This window comes from Typha latifolia, chromosome 6, assembly GCF_019914945.1.
Source record: "Typha latifolia isolate L0001 chromosome 6, TyphaL0001v2, whole genome shotgun sequence".
Taxonomy (NCBI): Eukaryota; Viridiplantae; Streptophyta; class Magnoliopsida; order Poales; family Typhaceae; genus Typha; species Typha latifolia.
This window is the reverse complement of record NC_133091.1, coordinates 13085281-13109152: the sequence shown is the minus strand read 5'-3', so window position 1 is coordinate 13109152 and position 23872 is coordinate 13085281. Positions and strand designations below refer to the sequence as shown.

The 23872-nt window shown below is 37.2% G+C and overlaps 8 protein-coding genes across 8 annotated transcripts; 5 read left to right on the top strand and 3 right to left on the bottom strand.

The window, feature by feature from the left end:
- Positions 1 to 1835: 1835 nt before the first annotated feature.
- Positions 1836 to 3600, top strand: LOC140790080 (uncharacterized). The gene is made up of 2 exons (XM_073139999.1): positions 1836 to 1977; positions 2981 to 3600. The coding sequence occupies exon 2, from the start codon at positions 3000 to 3002 to the stop codon at positions 3342 to 3344; it is 345 nt and encodes a 114-aa protein (XP_072996100.1). The 5' UTR covers positions 1836 to 1977; positions 2981 to 2999; the 3' UTR covers positions 3345 to 3600.
- An 842-nt stretch (positions 3601 to 4442) lies between these two features.
- Positions 4443 to 5989, top strand: LOC140791307 (dormancy-associated protein homolog 3). The gene is made up of 3 exons (XM_073141818.1): positions 4443 to 4627; positions 4734 to 4895; positions 5572 to 5989. Exons 1-3 carry the CDS (start codon positions 4513 to 4515, stop codon positions 5661 to 5663), a joined length of 369 nt encoding a protein of 122 aa, XP_072997919.1. The 5' UTR covers positions 4443 to 4512; the 3' UTR covers positions 5664 to 5989.
- A 1742-nt stretch (positions 5990 to 7731) lies between these two features.
- Positions 7732 to 8493, top strand: LOC140791255 (phylloplanin-like). Its single transcript, XM_073141727.1, has 2 exons — positions 7732 to 7891; positions 8202 to 8493. Exons 1-2 carry the CDS (start codon positions 7738 to 7740, stop codon positions 8489 to 8491), a joined length of 444 nt encoding a protein of 147 aa, XP_072997828.1. The 5' UTR covers positions 7732 to 7737; the 3' UTR covers positions 8492 to 8493.
- Positions 8494 to 10506: 2013 nt separating this feature from the next.
- LOC140791185 (phylloplanin-like) lies at positions 10507 to 11228 on the top strand. Its single transcript, XM_073141599.1, has 2 exons — positions 10507 to 10657; positions 10939 to 11228. The coding sequence occupies exons 1-2, from the start codon at positions 10507 to 10509 to the stop codon at positions 11226 to 11228; spliced, it is 441 nt and encodes a 146-aa protein (XP_072997700.1).
- A 1138-nt stretch (positions 11229 to 12366) lies between these two features.
- LOC140790576 (late embryogenesis abundant protein Lea5-like) lies at positions 12367 to 13034 on the top strand. Its single transcript, XM_073140709.1, has 2 exons — positions 12367 to 12557; positions 12658 to 13034. The coding sequence occupies exons 1-2, from the start codon at positions 12517 to 12519 to the stop codon at positions 12875 to 12877; spliced, it is 261 nt and encodes an 86-aa protein (XP_072996810.1). The 5' UTR covers positions 12367 to 12516; the 3' UTR covers positions 12878 to 13034.
- A 3996-nt stretch (positions 13035 to 17030) lies between these two features.
- LOC140790138 (uncharacterized protein At5g01610-like) lies at positions 17031 to 17705 on the bottom strand. Its single transcript, XM_073140076.1, has one exon. It carries the CDS (start codon positions 17664 to 17666, stop codon positions 17166 to 17168), a length of 501 nt encoding a protein of 166 aa, XP_072996177.1. The 5' UTR covers positions 17667 to 17705; the 3' UTR covers positions 17031 to 17165.
- Positions 17706 to 18433: 728 nt separating this feature from the next.
- Positions 18434 to 20328, bottom strand: LOC140791184 (bidirectional sugar transporter SWEET16-like). Its single transcript, XM_073141598.1, has 6 exons — positions 20295 to 20328; positions 20172 to 20208; positions 19867 to 20077; positions 19599 to 19760; positions 18945 to 19064; positions 18434 to 18856 (listed from the first exon to the last, which is right to left on the bottom strand). The coding sequence occupies exons 1-6, from the start codon at positions 20326 to 20328 to the stop codon at positions 18701 to 18703; spliced, it is 720 nt and encodes a 239-aa protein (XP_072997699.1). The 3' UTR covers positions 18434 to 18700.
- An 826-nt stretch (positions 20329 to 21154) lies between these two features.
- LOC140790572 (bidirectional sugar transporter SWEET16-like) lies at positions 21155 to 23300 on the bottom strand. The gene is made up of 6 exons (XM_073140703.1): positions 23073 to 23300; positions 22906 to 22942; positions 22612 to 22822; positions 22364 to 22525; positions 22131 to 22250; positions 21155 to 21568 (listed from the first exon to the last, which is right to left on the bottom strand). The coding sequence occupies exons 1-6, from the start codon at positions 23104 to 23106 to the stop codon at positions 21311 to 21313; spliced, it is 822 nt and encodes a 273-aa protein (XP_072996804.1). The 5' UTR covers positions 23107 to 23300; the 3' UTR covers positions 21155 to 21310.
- Between the last annotated feature and the right edge of the window lie 572 nt (positions 23301 to 23872).

Below are 23872 nucleotides of genomic sequence, written 5' to 3'. Positions count from 1 at the left end.
ATGTAAGTGGTCGTTCATAAGATTTATCATGATCACTGTGATTGAGACAACAATCACATGAACAAGCATTCATCTCTCATGTGAAAGGTAATGTCCATATTGACATATAACTTAATTTTTTGAATGTTATATATTTATATTTGTAGGTATTATAGATACAAATTATAAGGCCAGTGGTCATCATAGCTTCTACGACATATCATAACGGTACATTATATTCTTGCTAAAATTCCATCTTAATATTATAGTACAATAATATTATGAGTGAGACTTGTTAAAATGGTTAACATCCTAAGGCCCATCTATCCACGTGAGCCCTAAAAGTTTGATCAAGAAGCATTTCTAGATAGTCCTTATCAATCAACACTAATGTCCAACAAAGAAGAAACAATAGCACGTAATTAGGGATAACTTATGAAGCAATTAAACCCACTCTTAGACAGCTAAGCAACACTCTAACCCCTTGTTTTTCTTAATACCAACATCTATACTGTCATCATTGCATAATTGGAATTATATATCTTTATATCTACTATCTTTAGATGAGTAGAGTAACTTTCATCTCTTTATTTCTCTATCTAATCTTATTCTCTTTAATCATCATCTCCATATGAGACGAAGAATATATAAAGACATGGTGAATGAATCATTGAGCTCTAATCTGACAAAAACTTAGTTTCACTTCTTGGAAGGGAACTCCAAATGGTGCAGAGAAGAACATGGGGGGAGGGGAGTTGGTGGTGGGATATGTGAGACTTGCACGAATCATGGGAACAAAATGAGAAGAAGACAATCTTATAGAATCAGAACATAAATTGTAAAAAAAAAATAATTTAAAAAAAAAGAAAGAAGAAATAAAAAAGAAGGGTGTCTTTGATTGGATTGAAGAGGATTTTGCCAGATAAGTTATGGTTGCGTGAGAGGCAAACTTAAACTTTGTTGTTGGAAGTGTTTCATTCTGAGTTGGTCCTGTAAATTTATGGATGTTTCCACACTGGAAGACAACTGCCATCACATTGTGAGAGTGTAGATGATTCCTTGTTTTTAATGATTTATATGGCTCTATTATTTTTTTTAAAATAAATTAACTTATCTTTTATGATTCTTTTTAACGACTAGAAGTCGATTGCTTTGAGCTCAGCCCTGGCCCGTTGGCATATTAGAGAACCCGTGATCGTTGGGCCGGACTTTTTGTGTCGATCAAACTTAAATATTTATTCATGACTCAATTCATGGATCACTCTGTTACTGTAGTCCGTTATCGTCCACTAGCCCATGAGATATTAATATTTAAATCGAAAATAATAACCTAAATTATAAAAATATTTATATTTTATTTGGACCCAGTGTAATAGGACTTTATAAAAACAAACTTATCTTTCATACAAATATATTTATATATTAATATTTTACTACGGAATGGGCAAAGAACTAGCCCATGCCGCTCATTACTATTTCTAAGTTAAAATTGAGTGGGCTTGAGCCAAGGTTAGACGATCAAGCCCAATGATCACCTTTACTAAGTGCTAACAAATCCTACTGTATATACTCATAGTGTAAAGAAAGTAGGAGGTGAAAATATGTTGGATTAATTCGGATCCAACTTACATTTATATTCAAATCAGATCAAATACCGGTGTAAAATTACTGACTAATATTTTGAGCCACTGGAACTCTTCCATGGAACACATTTTTTAACACCCGAGGTATTATCTCTGATACATTGAGAGGTATTTTTGCGACTTAAAAAGGAGGAGTCTATTTGCAAATATCTAAAAGGGAGGTGTCTTTTCGCAATATATTTGAAATGTAGTAGATTTTGTAGGAAAGCCCAGAGAGATTGTAGCCCTAACCCTAAGATCTCAAATCTGAAAGACGCGCATTCTCTAGTACTGCTCTCCCCCGTGTCGTGGACGGCGACTGGACGAGCGGCGGCCCGTGGGGGAGGTGGACGGCGACCGGTGGTAGTTGGATCGGGTACTCCCTTTCTTTCTCTCTTGCTCTCCTAGTATAATCGCAGATTGTGTTTTGTTAGATCACTTTAATCATTATTAGATCTGCAACAAGAGAGATATAGAGGCCAATCTATTTCTCCCTTTTCGGATGCAAGATTGATTTTTTCCCCCAAAACAAGCTTATTCATAGTAATGCTTTATGCCTGAGCTTCTCCCATAAGTTTAAGTCGAGAAAGCGTTGGAAAGAGAATATCAAAATCAATTTTTTTGCACATAGCATGTACCCTTCGTGAATTACCATGAAATTGAATAGAATTTCTAATGTTGAGATAGTTTAGGAGATAGAGGAGCTTACTGGGAAATCCTAGACCAACCGTCACACTATTGATTGTTAATGCAAATCTTGTTTCTTAATGTGCCGCACCAATTTTCCGTGAGCCGAAGATGTTCTAGAGATGCTAGTTTTGCTTTGTTCCTAAGCTTCTTCTTCGCAAGATTGTTTTAGGTAGCAACTGAGTGTGGAAACCTGAATCTTTTATTCAATTTTAAAAGATGATCACCTTGAGTTTTGAAGCCTCCTGCACCATTAAGGTCGATCAAGGTAAGGTTGTTTGGGGTCTGGGCTGGTAAGGTTAATTTGTTTTTGCCGTTCTTTTGTTGGATAACAAATATTCTGTTTATATTGGGAGTGTTTATCCTAAAAACAGTGTGTTTGTCCTTATAAACTGTATGATTGTTAGTATATCAAACAAAATTTAGCTAAACAATTAGAGTAGCTTTAAGATCTCTGTTCTCCACCCTATGCTGCTGTCGTCGCCATGTCGGTTGAATCATGGTTGGAACCTGTCTTTTTTTAGGCCACAGAAGGTTATAATTTTTAAAGAAATTTATTTATGGTCACTGCCTAATATCTCTTTCTGCAACTTTCTTCTTGTGCTTTTCTTTTAAAAAATTTTGGTTCCTGCTCTCCCTGCTCCTTGAGATCTGCAATGCATTCTTCTTTTTTAATGCATGTTCTTTTTCAGAACACAAGCTGCGGAAGTGATGGTTATCCCTCCCCCAGTGAGGCCAGCCAGGATTACCAAGTTTCTCAAACCTTATGTTTTGAAGATGCATTTTACAAACAAGTATGTCAACGCACAAGTCATCCACACTCCAACGGCAACGGTTGCCTCCTCTGCAAGCTCACAAGAGAAGCTGCTAAGACCAAGCATGGAATCCACTCGAGACGTTGCTGCTGCCGCAAAGATTGGAAAGATTTTGGGCGAGCGCTTGCTGCTCAAGGGCATCCCCGCTGTGTCTGTGTTTCTCAAGAGGGAACAGAAGTACCATGGAAAGATAAAGGCCGTCGTAGATTCAATGAGAGATGCTGGAGTGAAGCTACTTTGATGCGTGCCTGTAGCTTTTGCCACAAATCTTCTTAGAACAGAGGGAATTGATGCTGGAAGTGGATCAGTAAAACAAATGTCTGTTGCATTTTAACTCCCAGACTTTCATCACCTTAGATGTGATCAGATTTTAAGGGATATGAGCTTATCTTTAGCAAGTTCTCCTCGAACTGGGTTTCAGGTGTTAGGATTCATTGTACACTTGAGTGAAAGATGCTCAGTAAATAAAGAGGAGCTTCCTGTGGTTACAATTTCAACGTTCTCCCACTAATCTTCAAGTGTTGGTGGTCTAAGAATTATTTTAGTAATATTGCACTAGCTTTTCACCCTAATTATGGGTTCAGGAAGTTAGGTATGTGATGACAGTTACCTTTAACTAATTTGGGGTGAGAGAATAAGCAATCAACAAGCGTATTTGCTATTGGCTTTATTCATTAGGTCCTTTATGACTCATGAAAGGAAATAGATTATTGAATATTATTACTTATAAGTTATCCAAAGATTCAATCTCTGTCACTTCTCTCTGTATACATTCATTCCACTAACTCTCCCACCCTTACTTATACTCCACTTTTTGACGGTAATATCGTCAGTCCTCCTTGGAATTTGACCAAACTAGCATTTCCAAACCTTTTTCTAAGCATTAGTATAATTTAAAACTTAAATACGAAATAAAGTGTGTATTATAGTCACTTTCTAATTCAACAATTTATATTTGAAACAAGATGGGAAGTCATGTCTACTGGTTCAATAGTTTTATTGAGATGAAGATCAAAAGCATGGGGGAGATTTAATCCGGCTGTCAAAAGACTCACTTACGTTATTATACAAGTCGTTGGTTCTAATTAGCAATTTTACTAACGTGATAAAAATATATCTAAATATTTAGAGGATTCAAAAACTCTCTCTCCGGGAAACACTAGTCACGTGAGGCCCGTACAATTCTAGAACACGTGGCACCACATCTTAGGCGGCTGCTACTCCATAGCGACCGATCTTATCCACTCCACGGGGCCCACCACATCGGTAGTGCCACGTATCCATAGACGGCCCAGATCTTTCTACGCTCCCAGATTATAAATAGTCCCCCACTCCCACTCTTTTGCCTTCTTCCTTTCTCCAGATCTAGATCTCCAGGGGTACCGCCGTCGTAAATAACTCCCAACTCCATGGGCCTTCTCGACCAGCTCTGGGATGACACCGTCGCCGGCCCCCGCCCTGACACCGGCCTCGGACGCCTCCGGAAACACTCGTCCTTCTCCTTCCGTTCCAACGCCGTCAAAGGTCCGTCGGAATTCTCCGCCCCTTCCCCTTTATACCCTTCCGCGCACAGCTCCGACCGATCGGACGGCTCGCATCTGATCTAGGGTTTTCCTTGGCTTCTTCTCAGGGGAGGCGGCGGACGCCGGGATCGGGAGATCGGACGTCGACGAGGCCCCGAGGGTGACGCGGAGCATCATGATCAAGAGGCCTGCGGGCTGCCCGTCGCCGGCCAACGGGACGCCACCGTCTTCGCCGGCGGGGTCGACGCCGCCGCTCTCGCCGTTCGCCGGTGAGGGTTTTCCCGATGGCAGCTTGTTGCTATTTAGGTCCAAACGTTAGGGTAATTTAGTAATTTTACTGTGAGCGGGTTTTTGTCTTTGACGAAAAAGTCCTCGCATCGCGGCAGTGATAGCCTATGACGACGCTCGGTGGGGTCAGTTTGGGAAATAAAATTGAATACACTGTCCAGAAATAGTAAACTAACGGCCATTTGCTTCCGCTACGGAAGCATCTAGAGAAACGAAGGGAATATATCCCTCATGAACTTCTATCGTTTAATAATATTTTTTTACTAGGGTCGGGGAAGAGGTGAAGGGTCATTCAGTAAAGCAGCTTTTTTTCTTCTTTTTTTTCTTTTACTATGGGATTTTTTTTTTATTGAATTCTTATTTTTTTAAAAAACTAACGATCATGGCCCTAAATTATGTCTAATTTCGATCGAAAAATATCAATCCCAATGTGTCCGTTGAAGGAATCAAACCCAACCGCTGAGTTACAGAGGTAGCTTACTATGGGAGATTTTTAACCTCTTTAGTCCAACCAAATTAGTACATAAAGCTAATGAATCAATTTGGGTTAATTAATCCACATTATCATAAGTGGTGCCTTAATTTGTTTCAGTAGTTCGTGCTAAATTATGCCCTCTAAGTAACAATTTTAATTTTATGGTGGTAATTAATGACCAGGAGTAGGCCGGCTGAGGAGGAAATCATCTTCAGACGCATATGAGAGAGGAGCACTTGGGCCTAAGAGCCCTCCTCCTCCCTTTGAAGTGTGAGCTCTTACTACTTTTTCTCTTTTTGCTGCACATGAGGAGTAGGAATAATGGATGAGGGCATGAGGGTTTCTTTCTTAGATGCTTATCATGTAAGTCGGTAGTATATATGTATGTGTGTTTGGGCTGTGTGGATTGTACATAAAGAAGTGTCTTGTAGTCTTTTTTTGCTCATCTTTGTTTGTGCTAGATCATGGGGAGTGTGATAGCTGTGGTGTTGTTTGTGCTAGATGGTGTTTATCGTAATGCTTATTGTATATATGTAAGTGGATGGGTTTGGTGAACATTTTGTTTATCTTTAATGGTCTTAATTAGTTTTCTTGATGTCAGCCATGTTAATTCTATCTCTTGGTATATATAAATGTATTTGTTTATCATGGTGATAGGTCATTTGTTAATGGTAGATTATTTCTATTCTATGCACTACGACTGTTGAAGATGACTCCTGAAGATAAGAACGCCCATCTTGAACTATTCAATATATAATCGATGATATTCTTTATTTCTGCTTCAAATATACTAAAGTTTTGAAATCAAGTTTTTTGCAAAGTCAATAGAGCTGTTAATTTTTCTTAATATAAATTTTCTAGAAACAAAAAAAAAAAAGATCATTAGTGGAGTTTTGTTTGTAATTTCATGTATATATAATGAGAAAGGACATGAGATCATGTAGAGTCATGTCAGTTGGTTGGGCACCTCACAGATGAAAAAGATTTGGCAACTAATTATTAGTAGATGGATGGCTCCTTTTCTTTTCTTGCAAGTTTTATTTGATAAGAATATCTTGTCATTTTGGTTCTTTTAGTTGAAATTTAGGTGAAAGGAGGATCCACTTATAAAGTTGTCGAGGTCTAGATGCAAAGAACCTTTTAAAAAGGGACTCCTCTATGTTCCATGGCAATGATACAACTGTTAATGGAGTAATATATAATATACATATAATCTTCCCCTCTTTTTTTTGAAAAAAAATAAAAGACTATATATATAAACCCATTTGGTTACGGTATGCTCGAGTAGCACTAGAAATCAAAAGCCATAGAAGCTCCTCAAGAAAAGATCCCTCCCAAAGTATAACTGTATAATTGAGTCCTACTTTTCTATTAGCCAGCTAATCCACAGCTTGATTAGATTTTGGATGTTATGTATAACGGTGTCCAAAGCTCAATATATTTCTTTTTAATATATTGACTATCAGCAGAGAATCTGATTCAATCTTGTTCCTCACACCTTATAAAACCTGTCGGATTGCCTGTAAAAAATTACAGAAAAAGAAAAAGAAAAAAGTAGGTTATATTTCTCAACTGCAAGTAAGTTGGATCAAAGCAATGGCCAACATTCCATTGGGATATCAAACCGAGTAAGCGAGATACTTTTGGTCCTCCTTCCCCCAAATTCATGGAATAGATCGTCTCCCTTTCTGGCCATCTTCTTCTTCTTCTTTTTCTTCTTCTTCTTCTTCTCTTTCGTTGTTTGGTTTGCCGAAATTCCCACCTTAATCTGGCATCCGAGACAAGGACAGTCACAGTGCCCTACCTCTCACGCAAGGCTCACGTGATGGAATAGCACGCGCAGGGGAGCTGACCAAATGACCGTTTGGGAATTGGGACCCAGCACCCACCCGAATTTGACGCTCGGGATTAGGCTTTTCTACAAATCCCACGGTTCCACGCGGTCGGGATATTTAATTTCCCCAGTTATCAAACGACAGGAGTCATGAAGTCGAATTTGAGTATGTTAGGGCCAACTCGAGCTCGTGTCAATAAACAAGGCCGAGTACATCAAGAACATTTTAAACGAATTTGTTATGCTATCTAAAAAGATTACCCTATAGTCTATGAGATTCTTTAAGGACCATTCTAATTTGATCAAGTGGACGCAACAAAGATAATCTTGAACTAATTAGCCTGATCCAATATCGATCTATACATCGAAAATGATTTGAGCTACAAAGTGATCCATTAATGGTCATAGAAAACGGCAGCACACTTTGGCTGGCCTCTTCTACTCTATAAATATGCACCAATTGAAGCAATATTCAACGAGTTAAGCAAGCAGAGGAAATAAACTTCAAACAGTCATGGCTTTGAAGAGCTCTCTCCTTGTGCTTGCAGTGTTAGCTGCAGTTGCTGCAACTGGAGCACAAGCTCAGCTCGGGCGAATCCTCATCAGTGGCATAGTTCCATGCAGCAATGGCACTTTGATCAATGCAGCAGCCACTCCTGTGTTCCCAAGTAAGCCTACACTAGTCCTACCACTCTTTTTTAGGTTAAGCTTTTAAGTAGTATAATATCCGAGCAGAAGGTCTGAGTTGGAATCCCACCAGACCTACTAGATGAGGTACCAAGAGTACCATATATTAGGGTTGTTGGGGGAAAGGGGATGACCTAGCCTAACTCAGTCCTAAAGCTTAAGCTTTTAGATGAGAAGCCAAGATTCACATGTGATACTAACGTTTACCAACTTTCTTGGTAACAAATAATTAAGCAGTGCTACATACTGCACGTATCATTTGATCATTAATTTGTATGGAATGGCATGCAGATGCTACAGTGCAGTTACGTTGCGGAAATAGAGTGATAACAAGTGCAACGACGAACAGTGACGGAGTGTTTGCAATGTCACTGGATCTGATATCCTCTCTCCTGTCCACTCTCTTGAGCAGCTGCAATCTTATTGTGAACACCCCTTTGGCTTCTTGCAATGCGTCTCTCTCTGGAACCGGAATTCTTCAGTCAGCATTGCAGTTGCTTCAAGGTCTCATCGGTGGACTTATTGGTGGAATCCTCAACCTCGCTCCTTCCAACTTCTCCTTCATCCCACAACTCACCTAAGAACTTCACCCATCTCATGGTTATATATATATATATATAACCTGACTATTATTATTATTATCCTTCCATCTTCTTATTACCATCAAGCGTGATGGTGTACAAGTATCTAGATGCAAATAAAGTTTCCACCGAGACTAATGGTGCGATGGAATAGAAGTACTGAATCTTAACGTATTGTTATCAATTAGCCATATATGGAAGAAGAATAAAAAGGGCTATTGGAATAAGGAAGAGTGACTGACGTAAAGTATTCCTCTTTATTTACAAGGGTTAATTGCGTCCAAGATCCTCCGACCTTTCCTTTTCAAATAGTTATTTTTATGCTCAACTTCTCTCTCTTTCTTTCCTCAAAAATAATAACAAAATGGTCCTAAAAAGTCTAACAAAAAGTTGGATAACAAGAGATCTAGGCCACAAACAAATGGGATTGAATAAGTACTTCATTCGCAATTCCACGTATTCGATCATATCTCTTCCGTAGTTCTTTTGACTCAATAGATAACAGAATCCGTTAAACGAATAATACAGTAACAGAGAACTAGAGATAATAATACTAGTTAAGACTAGTAGATAATTGAGTAACGTTATATATACTTAATCCAATTGACCAGTAGACATGCGTGTTCTCCCGTTACTCACGGGAAACCCAAAGTCATGGGAGGTTCCTGATAAAGATTTAAATAAAACAATTTTCAAACATGAGAAAAAGGAGAGGAGCTAAAGAACCGTTATTTATACTCGATCCTTAATCAGTTCTGTTACAGAATGCTCTAGTAGCTTAGCATCAGAGATCAAAAGCTGCATAAATTCCTCAAGACAGGATTCCCTCCCAAGATTACAACTGAATCCTAGCTACTTGATTGTCTTAAACATGAAGAACTTTACATGTTTGAAGGTGTGCAGTAAGAGTTTGGATGTCATCTGTAATGATGTCTATAACTTTACTAGTTTCCGTCGAATGGGTTAGTGAAATGAGTTGGGAGACTCCAGAAGACGTCCACGTACCTTCTCTCTCTGCCATACTCCACCCAGGTGAACTCCTCCGATGGAAATCCGTTGAAGTAAACAACTGGGTCTCTCCCTTTAGCTCTCCATTTCTGCTGTAACAATAGACTAGAGAGAGAGAGAGAGAGAGAGAGAGAGAGAGAGAGAGAGAGAGAGAGAGGAGGGTGTGAGTGGGAAAGAGAGTGAGTGGGATAGAGAATGAGTGAAGCGTGGGAGAGATTTAAAACTTAAAAGTAAATAGATCTTTTATTGTGATAATTACGCTTAGACTTTTGAATTATCACTATTTCTTATATATACATGTCTGATTCTAAAAAGTATATATAAATTTTTTTTAATTAGAAGGTGCATGTGAAAAATAATGCTAATTAAGATGTCTAAATGAAACTATCCATTTTTTATTGGAGAGGAGAGTGAGCGAGAGAAAGAGAGATACCAACAAATATTTTTTTAGTTTCCAAACTCGATGCTTAAGTAGTTTATATATTTTAACTTTTTTAAAATTTTAGGATCTTTAATATTTTAAAATTTTAAGTAATTAAAAAATAGTATAATCCTGGAAGTAGTCCCTAAAATAATTGCCCAATTTTGTTTTTATCTCTTCTCTTTTCTTTTCATTTTTAGCCTTTCTTTTGTCAGGTTTTTTTTTCAGATAAAAAAAAGTAGTATTACGAGAAACGCAATAGCAAGCATGAAGGACATTAAAGCTTATCAAATCGGAAATATTAATGTGTTATGCTATATCTAAAAGGTTACCCTTGCTTATGATGCTTCTTTATGAAACATTCTAATTACATCAAGTGCACGCGACAAAGATAATCTTAATCTAATTAATCTGATCCAATGATCTGTACATCGAAAACGATTAAAACCATACTAGGTGCAAAGGGATCCACTAATGGTCATAGAAAACGGCAGCACACTTGGTCTCTTCTAGCCTATAAATATGCACCGATTCAAGCAATTAATATTTAGCAAGCAAGCAAGCAGCTGCAAAACTTCAAACAGTCATGGCTTTGAAGAGCTCTCTCCTTGTGTTTGTAGTGATAGCAGCAGTCGCTGTAACTGGAGCTCAAGCACTTGGTCCAGTCCTCATTAGTGGCATAGTGCCTTGCAGCAATGGTACTTCGATAAATGCAGCAGCTACTCCTGTGTTCCCAAGTAAGCCTACAATAAAACTACCACTCTCTTTTGGGCTAAAGCTTTAAAGTACTAAAGTATCCGAGAAGAAGGTTCTGAGTTTGAATCCCACCACCAGACCTACTAGGTGAGATACCATGAGTACCATTATCATGAATTTAGCCACTTTTCATGAATAACTCAGCCCAAAACTTAAAAACTTTTATATACATGAGAATCCAAGAGTTGTAACAAGCCCTTTCTTTTTTCTTATTCTAATTACTACATCACTTGACCATTAATTCGCATGGAATGCCATGCAGATGCTACAGTGCAGCTGCTTTGCGGAAACGAAGTAATAACGAGTGCAACGACGAACAGTGACGGAGTGTTTGCAATGTCACTGGATCTGATACCCTCGCCTTTAACCACTCTCTTGAGCAGCTGCAATCTTATTGTGGACACCCCTTTGGCTTCCTGCGATGCATCTCTCCCTGAACTCGGAATCCTTCGGTCAGCATTGCAGTTGCTCCAAGATCTCATTGGTGGACTTGTTGGTGGAATCCTCAATCTCGTTCCTTCCAACTTCTCCTTCGTTCCACAACCCACCTGATGAACTCCATCCAGTATCTCATGGGAATTCATATATATATATATATATATATATATATAAGCACAATATTATTATCCTTTCATCTTATTATAACCATCAACAGTGATGGTGTACAAAAGTATCTATATGGAAATAAAGTTTCCACCAAGACTAATTAATGGTGGGGTGGAATATAAACGAATCTTAACAAACTTATTGTTATTAGCCATGGAAGAAGAATAAGAGGGACTGTTGAACTATGGAAGAGTGACTAAAGGCCAAAAGCCTTAAAAAAGGTAGATAACGAGATGTTAGACAACAAACAAATGGAACTATTTATGATAATAACTGTCAATACTCATCATGCTAGATTACTATAGAAAGGATGGTGAATAACTTCGTTCTCAATCCCACGTATCCGATCATATCTCTTCCGTAGTTCTTTCACTCAATAGATTACGTACGTAATCCACTAAACGAATAATACGGTAACAGAGAACAAGAGATAATAATAATAATAATAATAATTATTATTATTATAATTAAGGTCCTAAGATAATGTTGTATAAGACAAGTAGATATATTTTGTAACGTTATATATACTCCCAATTGGCCAATAGACATACGTGTTCTCCCGTTACTTGCGTGAAACTCAACTCATGGAAGACCCCTAATTAAGATTTAAATAAAACAATTTTCTAACACGAGAGAAAAAGTAGAGGACGGCAGCCAAAGTACCATAGAGAGGGTTATTGTAAATCGGGAAAATTTGCAGGATTAAATTGCAAATTTTATTTGTAAAAAATGGGGTGGTATTTGTAAAATTTCAATATATTTACTGGGGGATGTTTTCGTTTACACGTAGCGACTGGCAAGAAAGAACGTTCGAGACGCCGCCTTTAGACGACCCAAGTAAACTCGTCCAGGATCCACGAAACCCCGCCGACTTCCTCCACGCGAAATTTTCTAAAAGAAAAAACCCACAATAAGACCAACGCGGGCCCTGCCGTAGGAAAGGCTAAGTTCTCTTCCTCCTGAAACGTGGCGCCATTTTGACGGCTCCCGCGTAAACTCCGGGCCCACCCAAAATTTGACCTGTCTGGAGGTACCGACGACTCCGACTCCGCACGTTTCCCCTTCTCCCTCTCGTTCTCCCCCCGTTTCCTCCTGGCTATAAATAGAAGCTCTCCTCTTCCTTCTTCCTCTAACAAAGATCCATCGCGTTTCCCCGCCGCTGCGAGAGGAGCTTCTTCTTCTAATCGCGGCCGCGAGGAAACCGAGCACAACCAACCGTTCGATCCATATCCCGATGGCTCAAGCTCGCGCTCTCCTCGCCCTCCTCGCCTACAGGTATAACCTCTCTTCCTACTACCATTTCTACTACTTCATCTCCGATCATGTGTTACGCGGGCTCGACTTGATCTGACGGTGGAGAGCTCTCTTGATGCAGGAGGGGATACTCGGCGGCGGCGGCGGCGGCGGCGGCGAGGGTTAGAGCGGCGGAGGAGAAGGCGGTGATGGTGGCCGCGAAGAGGGAGGCGGACTCGGCGGCGAAGGCGTCGTGGGTGCCGGATCCGGTGACCGGGTACTACCGGCCGGGTAATCGGACGCAGGAGGTCGACGCGGCAGAGCTGAGGGAGACGCTTCTCCAAGGAAAGGGTCGAGCGTAATGAGTAAAAGAGGAGGTGGAGGAAAGGATTAATTTACTAATTAATTCTTTTTTAACTCCTTTTTAATTTGTGGTAATTCCCCTGGGGCTTAATTAAATTATGTTCTTGTGTCGAGATACTTGATGGATTAATGTAATACTTAGTTTGGTTTTTTTTTTTTTCCTTTTTTTTGTGGTGATTTCTTTTATATGTGCTCATTGGACTTTCAGGTTTAATTATTAGAACTAAAGCCTGGTAAGGTAAGATCATTAGTAATAACAAAAAATAAAGATAAGGTGTTACTTGTAAATTTTGTACAAGATTTGAAAATATAAATGCATGACGTTTATTAGCAAACCTTCGTTGTTCAGCCTCTTTAAACTGTCAAATTCCAAATGAATGCATCACATAGCAAAATTAGACCAACTCAATTACATTACGATAATATTACATCTATTTAATTAGTCTGTGGTGCAAAATACCTCTTGATCATTTCATAAGAATTTTTCTAATGGTCTTCTACAAAGATTTAAAAGAGAGAGAGAGAGAGAGAGAGAGATTGTTTGACATATTCAAATAATAATGGCACCAATCAAATTAAACACAATCCATATAGACATTGTCGTAATATATATATATATATATATATATATATATATATATATATATATATATATATATATATATATATATATGCTCGTGAATTGGTCACGGGAGGAAAGGATACCAACTCCAAAAAAGCATTTTCTTTTTGCTTGTATACCCTCTGTTTCTCGTTTCGTTCCCGTGGGATGCTGTATCCCGAGAGTGAGAGAGAAAAAGGAACTTATTATTATATAATTTTATATAAAAAATAATAATTTTAGATATATGTATTAAATTTCGTCAGCCTAATTCGGCTACTTATTTGCTCACCAATAAAGTAAGATCTTTTAAGATATGTGTGTACTTCAGAACAGAGGTTAGTCTATTATAATGGAGCTTTTTATAATCCCGACTAATTTATAAAATTATATCTTTATTTAAAAAATATATTTTATTTTTTCATCTTTTTATTAATATTTTATTATTTATATTTATCTAAAGTATTGCTCTATTAAAAAAAGTTTACATTTTTTATTAAATAAGAATAATAATGTAATTTTATTTTGTTATCCCGTGTAAGTCAAATACTAGATTAAAATTATAATATTGAATTAGTAATTTCACAGAATATGCTATCTCTTGGGATCCAATTTCAAACTAACAACAATCTTACTCTCAAATAAAAAATAGCATCCAAATAGAAAGAACAACTATCCTAGAGTAAGATGATCTTCTCATAATTTTTAGAATAAAAGGGAATAAAATTTGGTAGAAAAAAATACCAAATAAAAAGATGAATTTAATCAAAAACCCATTCTTCCAAATCAATAGTTTTCCCATTGATCAAGTTTATAACTACGTATTAAAATTTCAGTAATTTAATAGATGAAAAGGGCAAATAGTGTTTTGAGAGATATAAATGGAAATAACAACTCAGAAAATAATAATAATAAAAAGCTTCTCTGGTGAGTTTTGATACAATCTGCTATTTTTTAAACATCATTTGAAGATAGTAACATAATCAATAAGAACACAAGGCCTTAGAATATATCTTCTGTTAATTTAAACTGCAAGCATCCGTTGTCAAATCTATGAGCATCACAACCTCTCAAATAAATTTACTTTTTATGATTTAATTGCTAATATTGGCAACTAACAAAAACAAGTTTCCGTGTCATGCAGATAAGAACTTACTATATGCGGCATGCCAATTATTAGCAAAGGACAAGTTTATCGAATCTAATCTTATGTCAGCTGAAATATTAATATTGGCAAAAGTGCAATATGAACATAAACAAGTGCTGTAGGTTAGATTGTCTAAACTGTGAAGTAGATTTATTTTTATTATACTCAAATGTAAACAATCCAATGAACCATATCTTGCACATTATGATCAATCAGAGAGGCTATTGTATCAGCCAAAAGACACTCAAAACAAATTAAATGGTCTTTTCTCAAGCTATATATAATACTAACATAAAGGTCAAAAGATCTATAAGAAAGAAAAGGGGAGAGATTATAAAATATCCAAAAGGACAAAAATCTACATCTTCGATCATACTAGCAATCAGAAGAATCTTTTAATAAGTTGTTCCAGATTATTTCTCTCAGGTTTCACCAACAATGGTTGATGGTAAAAGCCAGATGCCATAGCAACCTACAAACTGTAACTGAGTAAGATACCCTCTTGGACTGCTCAGTTTGTGCTGAAATGAAACATTTGTTGAGCTAATAGCTTGGTCAGAACAGATAATTGTATTTGTAATTTGTACACTCTGAAGGAGCTTAAATCGAAAAATTTGCCAATGGACAAGGAGGAGCAGAAATAGATTAAATAGAATAACCAACCTAAATTCTTATAGACACTAAGATAGAAACATCCATTTACACTAGCAGCACAACATTCTGCGTATATCGCACAAGAATCTTGACCAGCAAAGAAATAGTTCAAACAGGCGAAGATAAGTAAAGGGGGCAGATTGTACAACAACTTTGCAAGAGCCTTGTTTGATCAGTTAATTATCACTATGACTAATAGCAAATAGAAGTTTGCAACCCTATGCACCATGCACTGTAGGAAAGAAATCATAAGCATAAGGTCGCCAAACTCTTTTACCTATTTCTTAAGATAATATCTCAAGCATAAGCTAGTCAAACTCTAAGTGACTTCTCGAAGAATAAATATGAATGTTGACAATTTAGGTTGAGAGAGTGTTGATGATAGCAGACCACAAGTGCTCCTCGGAAGTGGGGAAGTAAAATGAGGCAAACATGACTTTCTCCAAACAATAGCAGTAAAGTCAGAGACTTGGAGCTTCAATAGAAACACCGTAAGGGTTATGCTGGTGTATGACCATTAGAGTTATATAATGCTAACAATTGTGGAAAAAATATTTATGTGCTACAAATACAGTTATATTTATAAAAAGGACCAATTCATTGTGAACAGCATAACACCTACTATATTTCCTTGAGATTTCACAATATCCTCTGAAACATAGTATGAAGACGAAAATAACAAAAATACAGGGAGTTTAATGTATGTAAAATCCCAATGAAATTAGAAAAGATTGAGGAGTTAACAGCACACAGGCAGTACACATGCCAATAGGGATCTCCTCCTCAGTAGCAAAAGCTATGAACGTAATAAAGCTAACTAGTTCAAATCAAGATAACGAATACTTATAACCTGGATAATGAAATATTATAATTCTTACAACAAGGAGTTAAAACACATTCTGCGTTATTTAAATGTCATCCTACGTACTTAAACCTGGTGCAAGTGGCTAAGTCCAACCCCTGGGCAAGCATAAGCAGGGCCTAGGTGGCCAAGGGGACTTTTGAATAAAACAATGTTCCTTCCAGTATACTGAAAGTCCACTCTTTTTCTAATACCAGAATTCCGTGGCATTCACAAATTCAGATATTTAGTACAGTATTTTGCTTCAGCTCCGACCTCTCTTTCTAGCGGTCTCCAGTCTCCACAGAGTTGACAATTTTGGTACCAAGGCAAGTTCTATGTAATAATATCTATATCATACGTGGTATACATTAAGTTCTCAACTCGAGCACCTAGCTGACTTGAGCAAGTCATCTTAGCCTACCAAAGTTTTTTTTTTCAGAAAAAAGAAAAAGAAAAAAAGATAAGAGGAATCAGAAGAAATGACATGCAAATTTCAAGTGATAAACTATCTAACGAAGCCTTCAGAGCCCTTCATAGTCTACTATCATTCAGTGTATTCTAAACCAACTCTAAGTTTCTTACACTTGTCCCCATATTATCAACAAAACCGGCCCTTCATATCTAGTCTTTATTACTTGTAATCTCACTTGAACTCCTCACAGCCCAGTTAAAATACCAGTTCAACTGCTGCATAATGGTCTTATATGAGAAGACAATCTAGCCACCATCATGAACCACAACCCAAATGGCCAAAACAGCACTAATATCAGAAGAGCCAAGTCTCCAATTAAATTTCCTTATACTGAGATAACCACTAAATTAGTAAATCAACCAATTAAACCAAACAAATATCAAGCTGCTCTAGAGAATTCGCGCGCTTAATAAATCAGCAAACAAAAAGGCAAATTCATCAAGTGGGGTCTTTATTTACCTTAAAATGTCATACAGAAAAAGTATACTCGTGCTTAATAAGTCCAACTACTTTATTAATTTATATGAGGTAGCAGAAGCATCCAACTTTACCAATCGAGGAAGAACGCATCAAAGCACTTCTTTCCCACTTAATCTCATCACATCATCCGGCCTATTTGATATCGCAAGATTCACACAGTCCAATCCGCAACCACATCGCGGGCACTCGTAGAAGTTATCGATGGGGAAGTCAGCGGAAGCAATCCCGACCGAGAACTCAAGCTGGTCGCCGTGGCGACTCACCTCGACTATGTTGACCCAGAAAAAGAGTACCTTCACGCTGACGCCGCGGAGATCGCGGAGGTGGTCGACGGCGATGAGGCCGGAGATGGTGGATTGGTACCTGAGCTGGTACGAGCCCTCGAGAGAGAAGGCGCACGAGCCGTTGAAGTAGGCGGTGAACTTGCCTGTGTCGGGGTCGAGGTCGTAGCCCAAGGCGCCCTTGGGGAGGAGGCCGACGGGGAGGTGGTAGGAGTCAAGGACTTCGTACGGCGAGGGCTTTGCGGAGGCCGGTGAGAGCGCCGCGGCGGAGCGAAAGCAGAGGAGGAGGAGAAATGAAAGGGGAGACATGGTTGTGAGCCTTGTGGAAGTTGGGATTTGGGATTTTTAGAGTTGTGGGTAGGTAAGGTAAGTAGCTGCCTTTTTTCATATTAGCACCTATGTTTGTACTATATTTTGGAAAGAGGAGAGAAATCATCAGAAGAACTCAAACAAAGTACTTTTAAATTTCCACGATTAACATAGAATATAGGTGGTGAATCGCAAAAGAGCTAATGCTGGTGGCCGTTGGGAGAATTAAATTGAAAGCTGAAGTGGATGGGAGAATAGTCAATGGGCCAATAATGGCCCAGACTGGCTCTACAGTGATTCCTTATTGTTGGTTAAGTGGGTGAATGACTTTGGCAATGATATTAACTGGACTGTTCTTTTAATAGTTCATAAATGTTCAAATTAGTCGATCCTATTACCTATTTTTTCTGGATCTATTTTACGACTAGTTGTAAGATTTCAATTAACAGTACGTTTATATATGATATATCATATTGTTAATATACAATTGTGATCAAATGCTCGGTGTATTAGAATTCATATATAATTTGATCACTTGGTGCATTGAGATTCACCGGATCGGATCACTTTGTGCATCCTATAGCGCATTCAAAAGAGATGAGTCAATTTATTTTTACAAATGTTATTATATATATATATATATATATATATATATATATATATATATATATATATATTTAAAAAAAAAAAAATATTAAAGTACACACTATTTGCTAGTATCTCATATAACATGCATCGTATAATGCTCAATGCTTCGAATCAATCGAAAAATAACATATGACATGTATATAAGCTAGCACAATACAACTCCCGTGCAATTTTTTTATCTTGTTTACTGTTCTTATGTCCTAATATCCATTTCTCACCTTCATTCCTGGGCTCATCGGCCATCACTTGCATGCACTAGTCTTCAGAATAAATACTCACATCTTAAGAACGGTGGTAGAACTTAGTGGTAGTACAGTGTTCAACATTAATTGATTCAAATGGATACGTGTAGCTTGTTACAATTCCAAGCACAAATTACGCAAATTTCAGATAATATCGGTCTCTTCACCTTGTTCTTCTATCCCATTTGGCACTAATAGTGCCTCCTCTGGCCTTATTTCTTCATTTGCTTTAGAATTCATGTAGTAGAAGTAGAGAAACAATTGAATGGTTCCTAAGATCAAACCAATTCCATTTGGCACCTGAAAAATTAATTTACTGTTTCATTAGCATCAAATCAACTGAAACATAGTCCTCTTAATTTTACATGAATTTTTTTTTAAAGCTCACCCCAATGAATATATCTTTGTCTAGGATTGCATAAATTGTCCAAATGCCACCGTTCAGGAAAAGGAAGAAAGAGAGGAGGAAAGGCATATACTCTATGCTCCGCGTCGCAATCACAGTTTCCTGTTGTATATTTTGAAATGAAAAAGAAAAATATATTAGCGACATTATTTTGTGAGACCAAGGAAGATGTGCAAGTCACTTATCCAAAAAATTAAATAGTTAATTTTTATTTTATTTTGCAGGATTACTTCCATTTCTTTGTAATTAATTCTATTGCAAAATCTTATATTCCCTCTAGAAGACTTCTCTATCTAGCGCCTAGCTAGCAAAACAAAACTATATAAAATATTCCTCTAAACATTCCTTTAGAAATTTAGATAATTAACAATACGCAAATGAACTACCAGATCAACCCACTATCCGTATGGATTAATTGGATAATTCTTGAATAATATAAAATAGAATGTTTAATTAGCAAACACACACAACAAAAAAAAAAGATTCTTTGTGTAATTAGAAGGTACAAGTCCAAGTCTATGATGGCGTATTGGTGGAGTAGAACAGATCTTATTCAAACATTATCTTAAGAACAGTTCCATTATACAAATTTATTGTCAATTTAAAGTGTGAGTGGATTGAAGGCTCAGCTCATACCATTGACATAAGTGGAGATCCATACATGAGAACATTGAGAAACGCACTTAAAAAGCCTATCACCATTAATCTCGTGCTCCCATGGAATGCCAAGCTCGTCGCTGTTATCACTGCTCCAAGAACACCAACTTCCAATATCGCAACCAATATACAAGTCTTCGCCTAACATAAGCATGAGAAGAAGATGATCATCCATCAGAGCTAAATATTTAATGCATGCATGGTCATTTCCGAGCACGAATTTTGATGCGACGACCTCCTTACGTACCCTCAGAGGAGGAGCAGCAAAGGTGAGGAACAAGGTGACATAGATGGCCTCCAATGCGACGCCTACGCCGTTAACGGTGACGATGAGGAGGCCGTCGGGCTTCGAGACTCCATAATAGGACCACAGAGAGCAACTGAGAAGGGTGATCGCATATGGTGCAGGCTCAAATCCCTCAGTTGATTTATTTTTCACTATTCTCCGAAATGTTTTGCTGCATAGATATATAAGGGTAGATTGATATATATATAATATTGCACCCATTTAATATTTGTGACATACGTATAAGTTGTTAAAGAGAGGCGTACATTGGAGAACAAAAGACTAAGATCGAGATGACATTAGCTGCATGAAATAATGCAAAAACATAACTAAATAAATAAGTGGTAATTTGATAGAGAAAATATTAAGTTGATCGAGTTAGAACTCACCTGTAACTCCTATGAGGAAGAGCAAAGCTTCCATGGAGAAAAGAATGGGAGAGATGGGGAGGTGAGATTAACTATTGGATTCTTTAAGTAGAGAGGAAGGAGAAGAAGATGCTCTAAGTTGAGTGTGTGTATATATATATATATATCCTAAAGAATTGGATGTGTAGGAGAGCATTTCTTTTGGGTGACGGCATTGGAACGTGATGGCTTTGCTTAAGTCTTTGTAATTAATTAAGAAAGTAAATGATTAATTAATAAATTCCAGCTCTCCCCGTGGATTAGCTACTATTTTTTAAAACTTTTAAAATTTTGTATATTATCCGATCAATTAACATAATATCCATCTAAGGTACATATATTCGAGAATATGCCAAAAAAAGAGTTGAAGTAGATACCGAGTCTGCCCTTTACTTGCCTTAAAGAGCCTCTTTATTTTTTTAGTGCATGTTGGAACTGCTTAGAAGCACAATTATAGGGTCAAGCTCATTTTATAATATGACCAATCTTCTAAATTTTTATAAGTGAATTAATCTACTTGTAGAACAAATATGGGCAAATTACAGTTTATCACATATAGTGGTTTGGCCCAATTTTTGTGGTTTAGATTAAGTTGCGAGTATTAAACTTTTCATTTATAACTAACAATGCAAATTCTAAAAATAAATTTGATTTATTGACACTAATATTTTTCATCATAAATAAGTTGCTAGATGACTAAAATACTCCTACTATCCTCATAAGACTATATTTCTGTAAAGGTAATTTAGTCATTTCACATCCTCTTTAATCACAAATAGGTCTAATGGGATTAATTCACCTGATAATTTCATATGTTGCATTCTAAGATCGCAAAATGTATATAAAAAACCATTGCCTCTATAGCAATACCAAGTGTATAATCAATCTCATAGAATCCCCCTTACACCCCTCATAGGTAGTCCCATAATAGTGAACAAGTAGCAAATGCTTCATTTGAGGACATATCATCACCATGATATCATAAACGCAGCAAGCTCTTAGGGAGACATGGAGATAGACTTGACAAACTTAGTTAAGCCATGGTCTCTTGAAGCTGATGAAGGCTTTGGTAGGCTAACTCCTTTATGCAAGTGCCTTTGCTGGGGCATCTCCAGTTGGGCAACGAGATGGGTCGATCCCTCTTCTTCCTCATCTCTTTCCCTTGCCTTTGTTGTTGATGGCGTCGTCTTCTTTCGATATACGGCGTAGAGGATTAGTTGGGCTGAGCCCAAAGCAAAACCAATGGCATTTGGAACCTGAATAATATTCATGCAAAAACTATAAGTTTTAAAAAGTACATATATAAATATGAAATTTAGAGATATCTATACCTACGAGAGATAAAAAAAAACTTCTAAGACACGATAAAAAAAAAGAAAATTTCAAATAACAATCCGAATTTAGGCTATTTATAATCCGAACTTTTTTTTTTCCAATAACTTTTACAAGGTTTAACTTAAACTAACTAATCTCTTAACAAAACAGTATCTAAAGAAAAATATCCCATTAAGGATATTAAGTTTTTATCTTTTAATCTTAAATACTTTTGTCTCCCCTATTTTTGAAGGGTATATTAGTTAATTAGGATAGCTTAGAACCGTGTTAGAAAATATCCCAAAGATATTTTTATAATTTTATATAGAGTTAAATAAGCCATAGTACCAGGTTAAGAGTAATTAGCCAAAAGTACCAGTAGAGCGTCGTGAAAATTATAGTTCAAGGACAGAGAGTTAATTATAAAATCACTATAATACAAATTAAGTTTCATTTGAAAAATTACAACCCAGAAAAATAAAGAAAGTGACAAGAGAACTTTACCCCAATAAAATAATCCTTCACTAGCACCGAGTAAATACTCCAGACTCCAGCATTGAGGAACAAGAAGAAGGAAAGAAAGAAGGGCATGTACTCAACGCTCTTTGTCTTCACCACTGTCCTCTGCATGAGAATTAGCTTGGGTGAATTAATACGTACACTAATTACCCTCTTTTTTTTTCCTTTATATAAAGCTCAATCATGAGGAAGCTAGAAATTGCTTAATATATGCTAACCATGGCTGCAAGTGGAGATGCATACATTCCTACAGTCAATACTGCGCATAAAGATCCCACAGCAAGCAACCTCACACTCCCATGCAAAGCCAAGAGAGTCACCAAAACAACCATCCCCAAGAATCCCACGTCCACCACTGCAACCAACTTTGCCATCTTCACCTGAACTCGGATATCATACCAGAGTTAACAAACACATTCAATCAGAAGCACAGCAATTCCAATGAAGAAGAAGAGGCATCTCATACTCTTGTTTCACTTGGTGCATAGATGAGGAATAGAAGGACATAGATGGCTTCTAACGCACTACCAGCCCCATTCACTGTGACTATCAGGAGACCTCCAGGCTTGAGGAGTCCATAGAACGTCCACAGAGAGGTGCTCAAGAGAGTTGTTATGTATGGAATCCCTTTGAAGCTCTCAGTGGATTTCTTCTTCACTACCCTCGCAAATGTACCACTGAATCCATAGCAAGTAGCACGTCGCCATTACTATCAAACACTGATAAGAAAAGGAGAAATTAATTAATTATATGAACTCACATGGGGGAGGTGAAGACTAGTATGGAGATGACATTCCCTGCAAAACAAAAAAAAAAAAAAAAAAAAAAAAAAAAAACAAAACAAAACAAAAAAGTAACAATTTTATCTCAGATGCCATCAATATGAGTATGAAGACCAAAAGTTGTAAATTTGTATCAAAATCTAACCCACAACTCCTATGACAAAGCTTGGATCAACCATTGGAGGGAGTTGAGCTGCAGATAGATGAAGAGCGACAGGGTTTCTAACTTTATAGATGAAAGAGAACAGACTGAATGATATGGATTAGAAACACTAGGGCGGTTTGGCTTTGTTTCCATTTGGGTCCACTTCCTTTATACGTTTCCGGTGCCTAAATCTCTGGTAGATCTTTTTCCTGAGTTTTTTTTATCAAACTACTGCCGCAGATAAATGTATTTATCGAACTATTTATACTATTTATAATCCATTTAAAACTACCGAAGTTCAGCACTACATAGAGAATCTCAATCTAAAAAAATGATTCTTAATGGAGATTTATCAGTTTTCTGTATAAACTAATCTCTCATTTATATATAAAATAAATCACTCTGTGAGACAATGGATTTTATTTATAAAAAGAAATAACTTTTAAATATAGAAAGAGAAAAGTAGTATAAAAAATTGCTGTTTTAGACGAAGATTTTCTACGTATCGTTGAATAATTTGAATAGCATATTAGTTTGTCGAAAACTGATCTTTTTGTTGCCATCCAAATCCAAATGACCAAAGACCTAGCTTTGACTTTGTGAGCTCTAATAACTGTGACACGTGGCATGTTGTCGGCGGGCAGAAAGGAACTTTGGATTAAGTGGGAGTGGAGAGAGAAGCACGTGGCTTTTATGGCGAGTTTAGGATGAGGATGAGAAAAGCATGAGGTGTTGGTGTAGATCATCTGCAACATTAAGTGTAGGAATTTTCTACCGCTTAAAACTTACCGACCAGATTG

Coding starts and splice junctions, on each gene's coding strand:
- LOC140790576 (XM_073140709.1), top strand. CDS start 12,517: ATGGCTCAAGCTCGCGCTCTCCTCGCCCTCCTCGCCTACAG. Junction 12,558..12,657: donor CTCGCCCTCCTCGCCTACAG/GTATAACCTCTC, acceptor CTCTTGATGCAG/GAGGGGATACTCGGCGGCGG.
- LOC140791184 (XM_073141598.1), bottom strand. CDS start 20,328: ATGGAAGCTTTGCTCTTCCTCATAGGAGTTACAG. Junction 19,065..19,598: donor GATCTCCACTTATGTCAATG/GTATGAGCTGAG, acceptor AATATACAACAG/GAAACTGTGATTGCGACGCG. Junction 18,857..18,944: donor ACAAAGATATATTCATTGGG/GTGAGCTTTAAA, acceptor TTAATTTTTCAG/GTGCCAAATGGAATTGGTTT.
- LOC140791307 (XM_073141818.1), top strand. CDS start 4,513: ATGGGCCTTCTCGACCAGCTCTGGGATGACACCGTCGCCGGCCCCCGC. Junction 4,628..4,733: donor CCGTTCCAACGCCGTCAAAG/GTCCGTCGGAAT, acceptor GCTTCTTCTCAG/GGGAGGCGGCGGACGCCGGG. Junction 4,896..5,571: donor GCCGCTCTCGCCGTTCGCCG/GTGAGGGTTTTC, acceptor ATTAATGACCAG/GAGTAGGCCGGCTGAGGAGG.
- LOC140790572 (XM_073140703.1), bottom strand. CDS start 23,106: ATGGTTGATCCAAGCTTTGTCATAGGAGTTGTGG. Junction 22,943..23,072: donor CTTTGTCATAGGAGTTGTGG/GTTAGATTTTGA, acceptor TTTGTTTTGCAG/GGAATGTCATCTCCATACTA. Junction 22,823..22,905: donor CTAGTCTTCACCTCCCCCAT/GTGAGTTCATAT, acceptor CTATGGATTCAG/TGGTACATTTGCGAGGGTAG.
- LOC140790080 (XM_073139999.1), top strand. CDS start 3,000: ATGGTTATCCCTCCCCCAGTGAGGCCAGCCAGGATTACCAAGTTTCTC.
- LOC140790138 (XM_073140076.1), bottom strand. CDS start 17,666: ATGTCTCCCCTTTCATTTCTCCTCCTCCTCTGCTTTCGCTCCGCCGCG.
- LOC140791185 (XM_073141599.1), top strand. CDS start 10,507: ATGGCTTTGAAGAGCTCTCTCCTTGTGTTTGTAGTGATAGCAGCAGTC. Junction 10,658..10,938: donor AGCTACTCCTGTGTTCCCAA/GTAAGCCTACAA, acceptor AATGCCATGCAG/ATGCTACAGTGCAGCTGCTT.
- LOC140791255 (XM_073141727.1), top strand. CDS start 7,738: ATGGCTTTGAAGAGCTCTCTCCTTGTGCTTGCAGTGTTAGCTGCAGTT. Junction 7,892..8,201: donor AGCCACTCCTGTGTTCCCAA/GTAAGCCTACAC, acceptor AATGGCATGCAG/ATGCTACAGTGCAGTTACGT.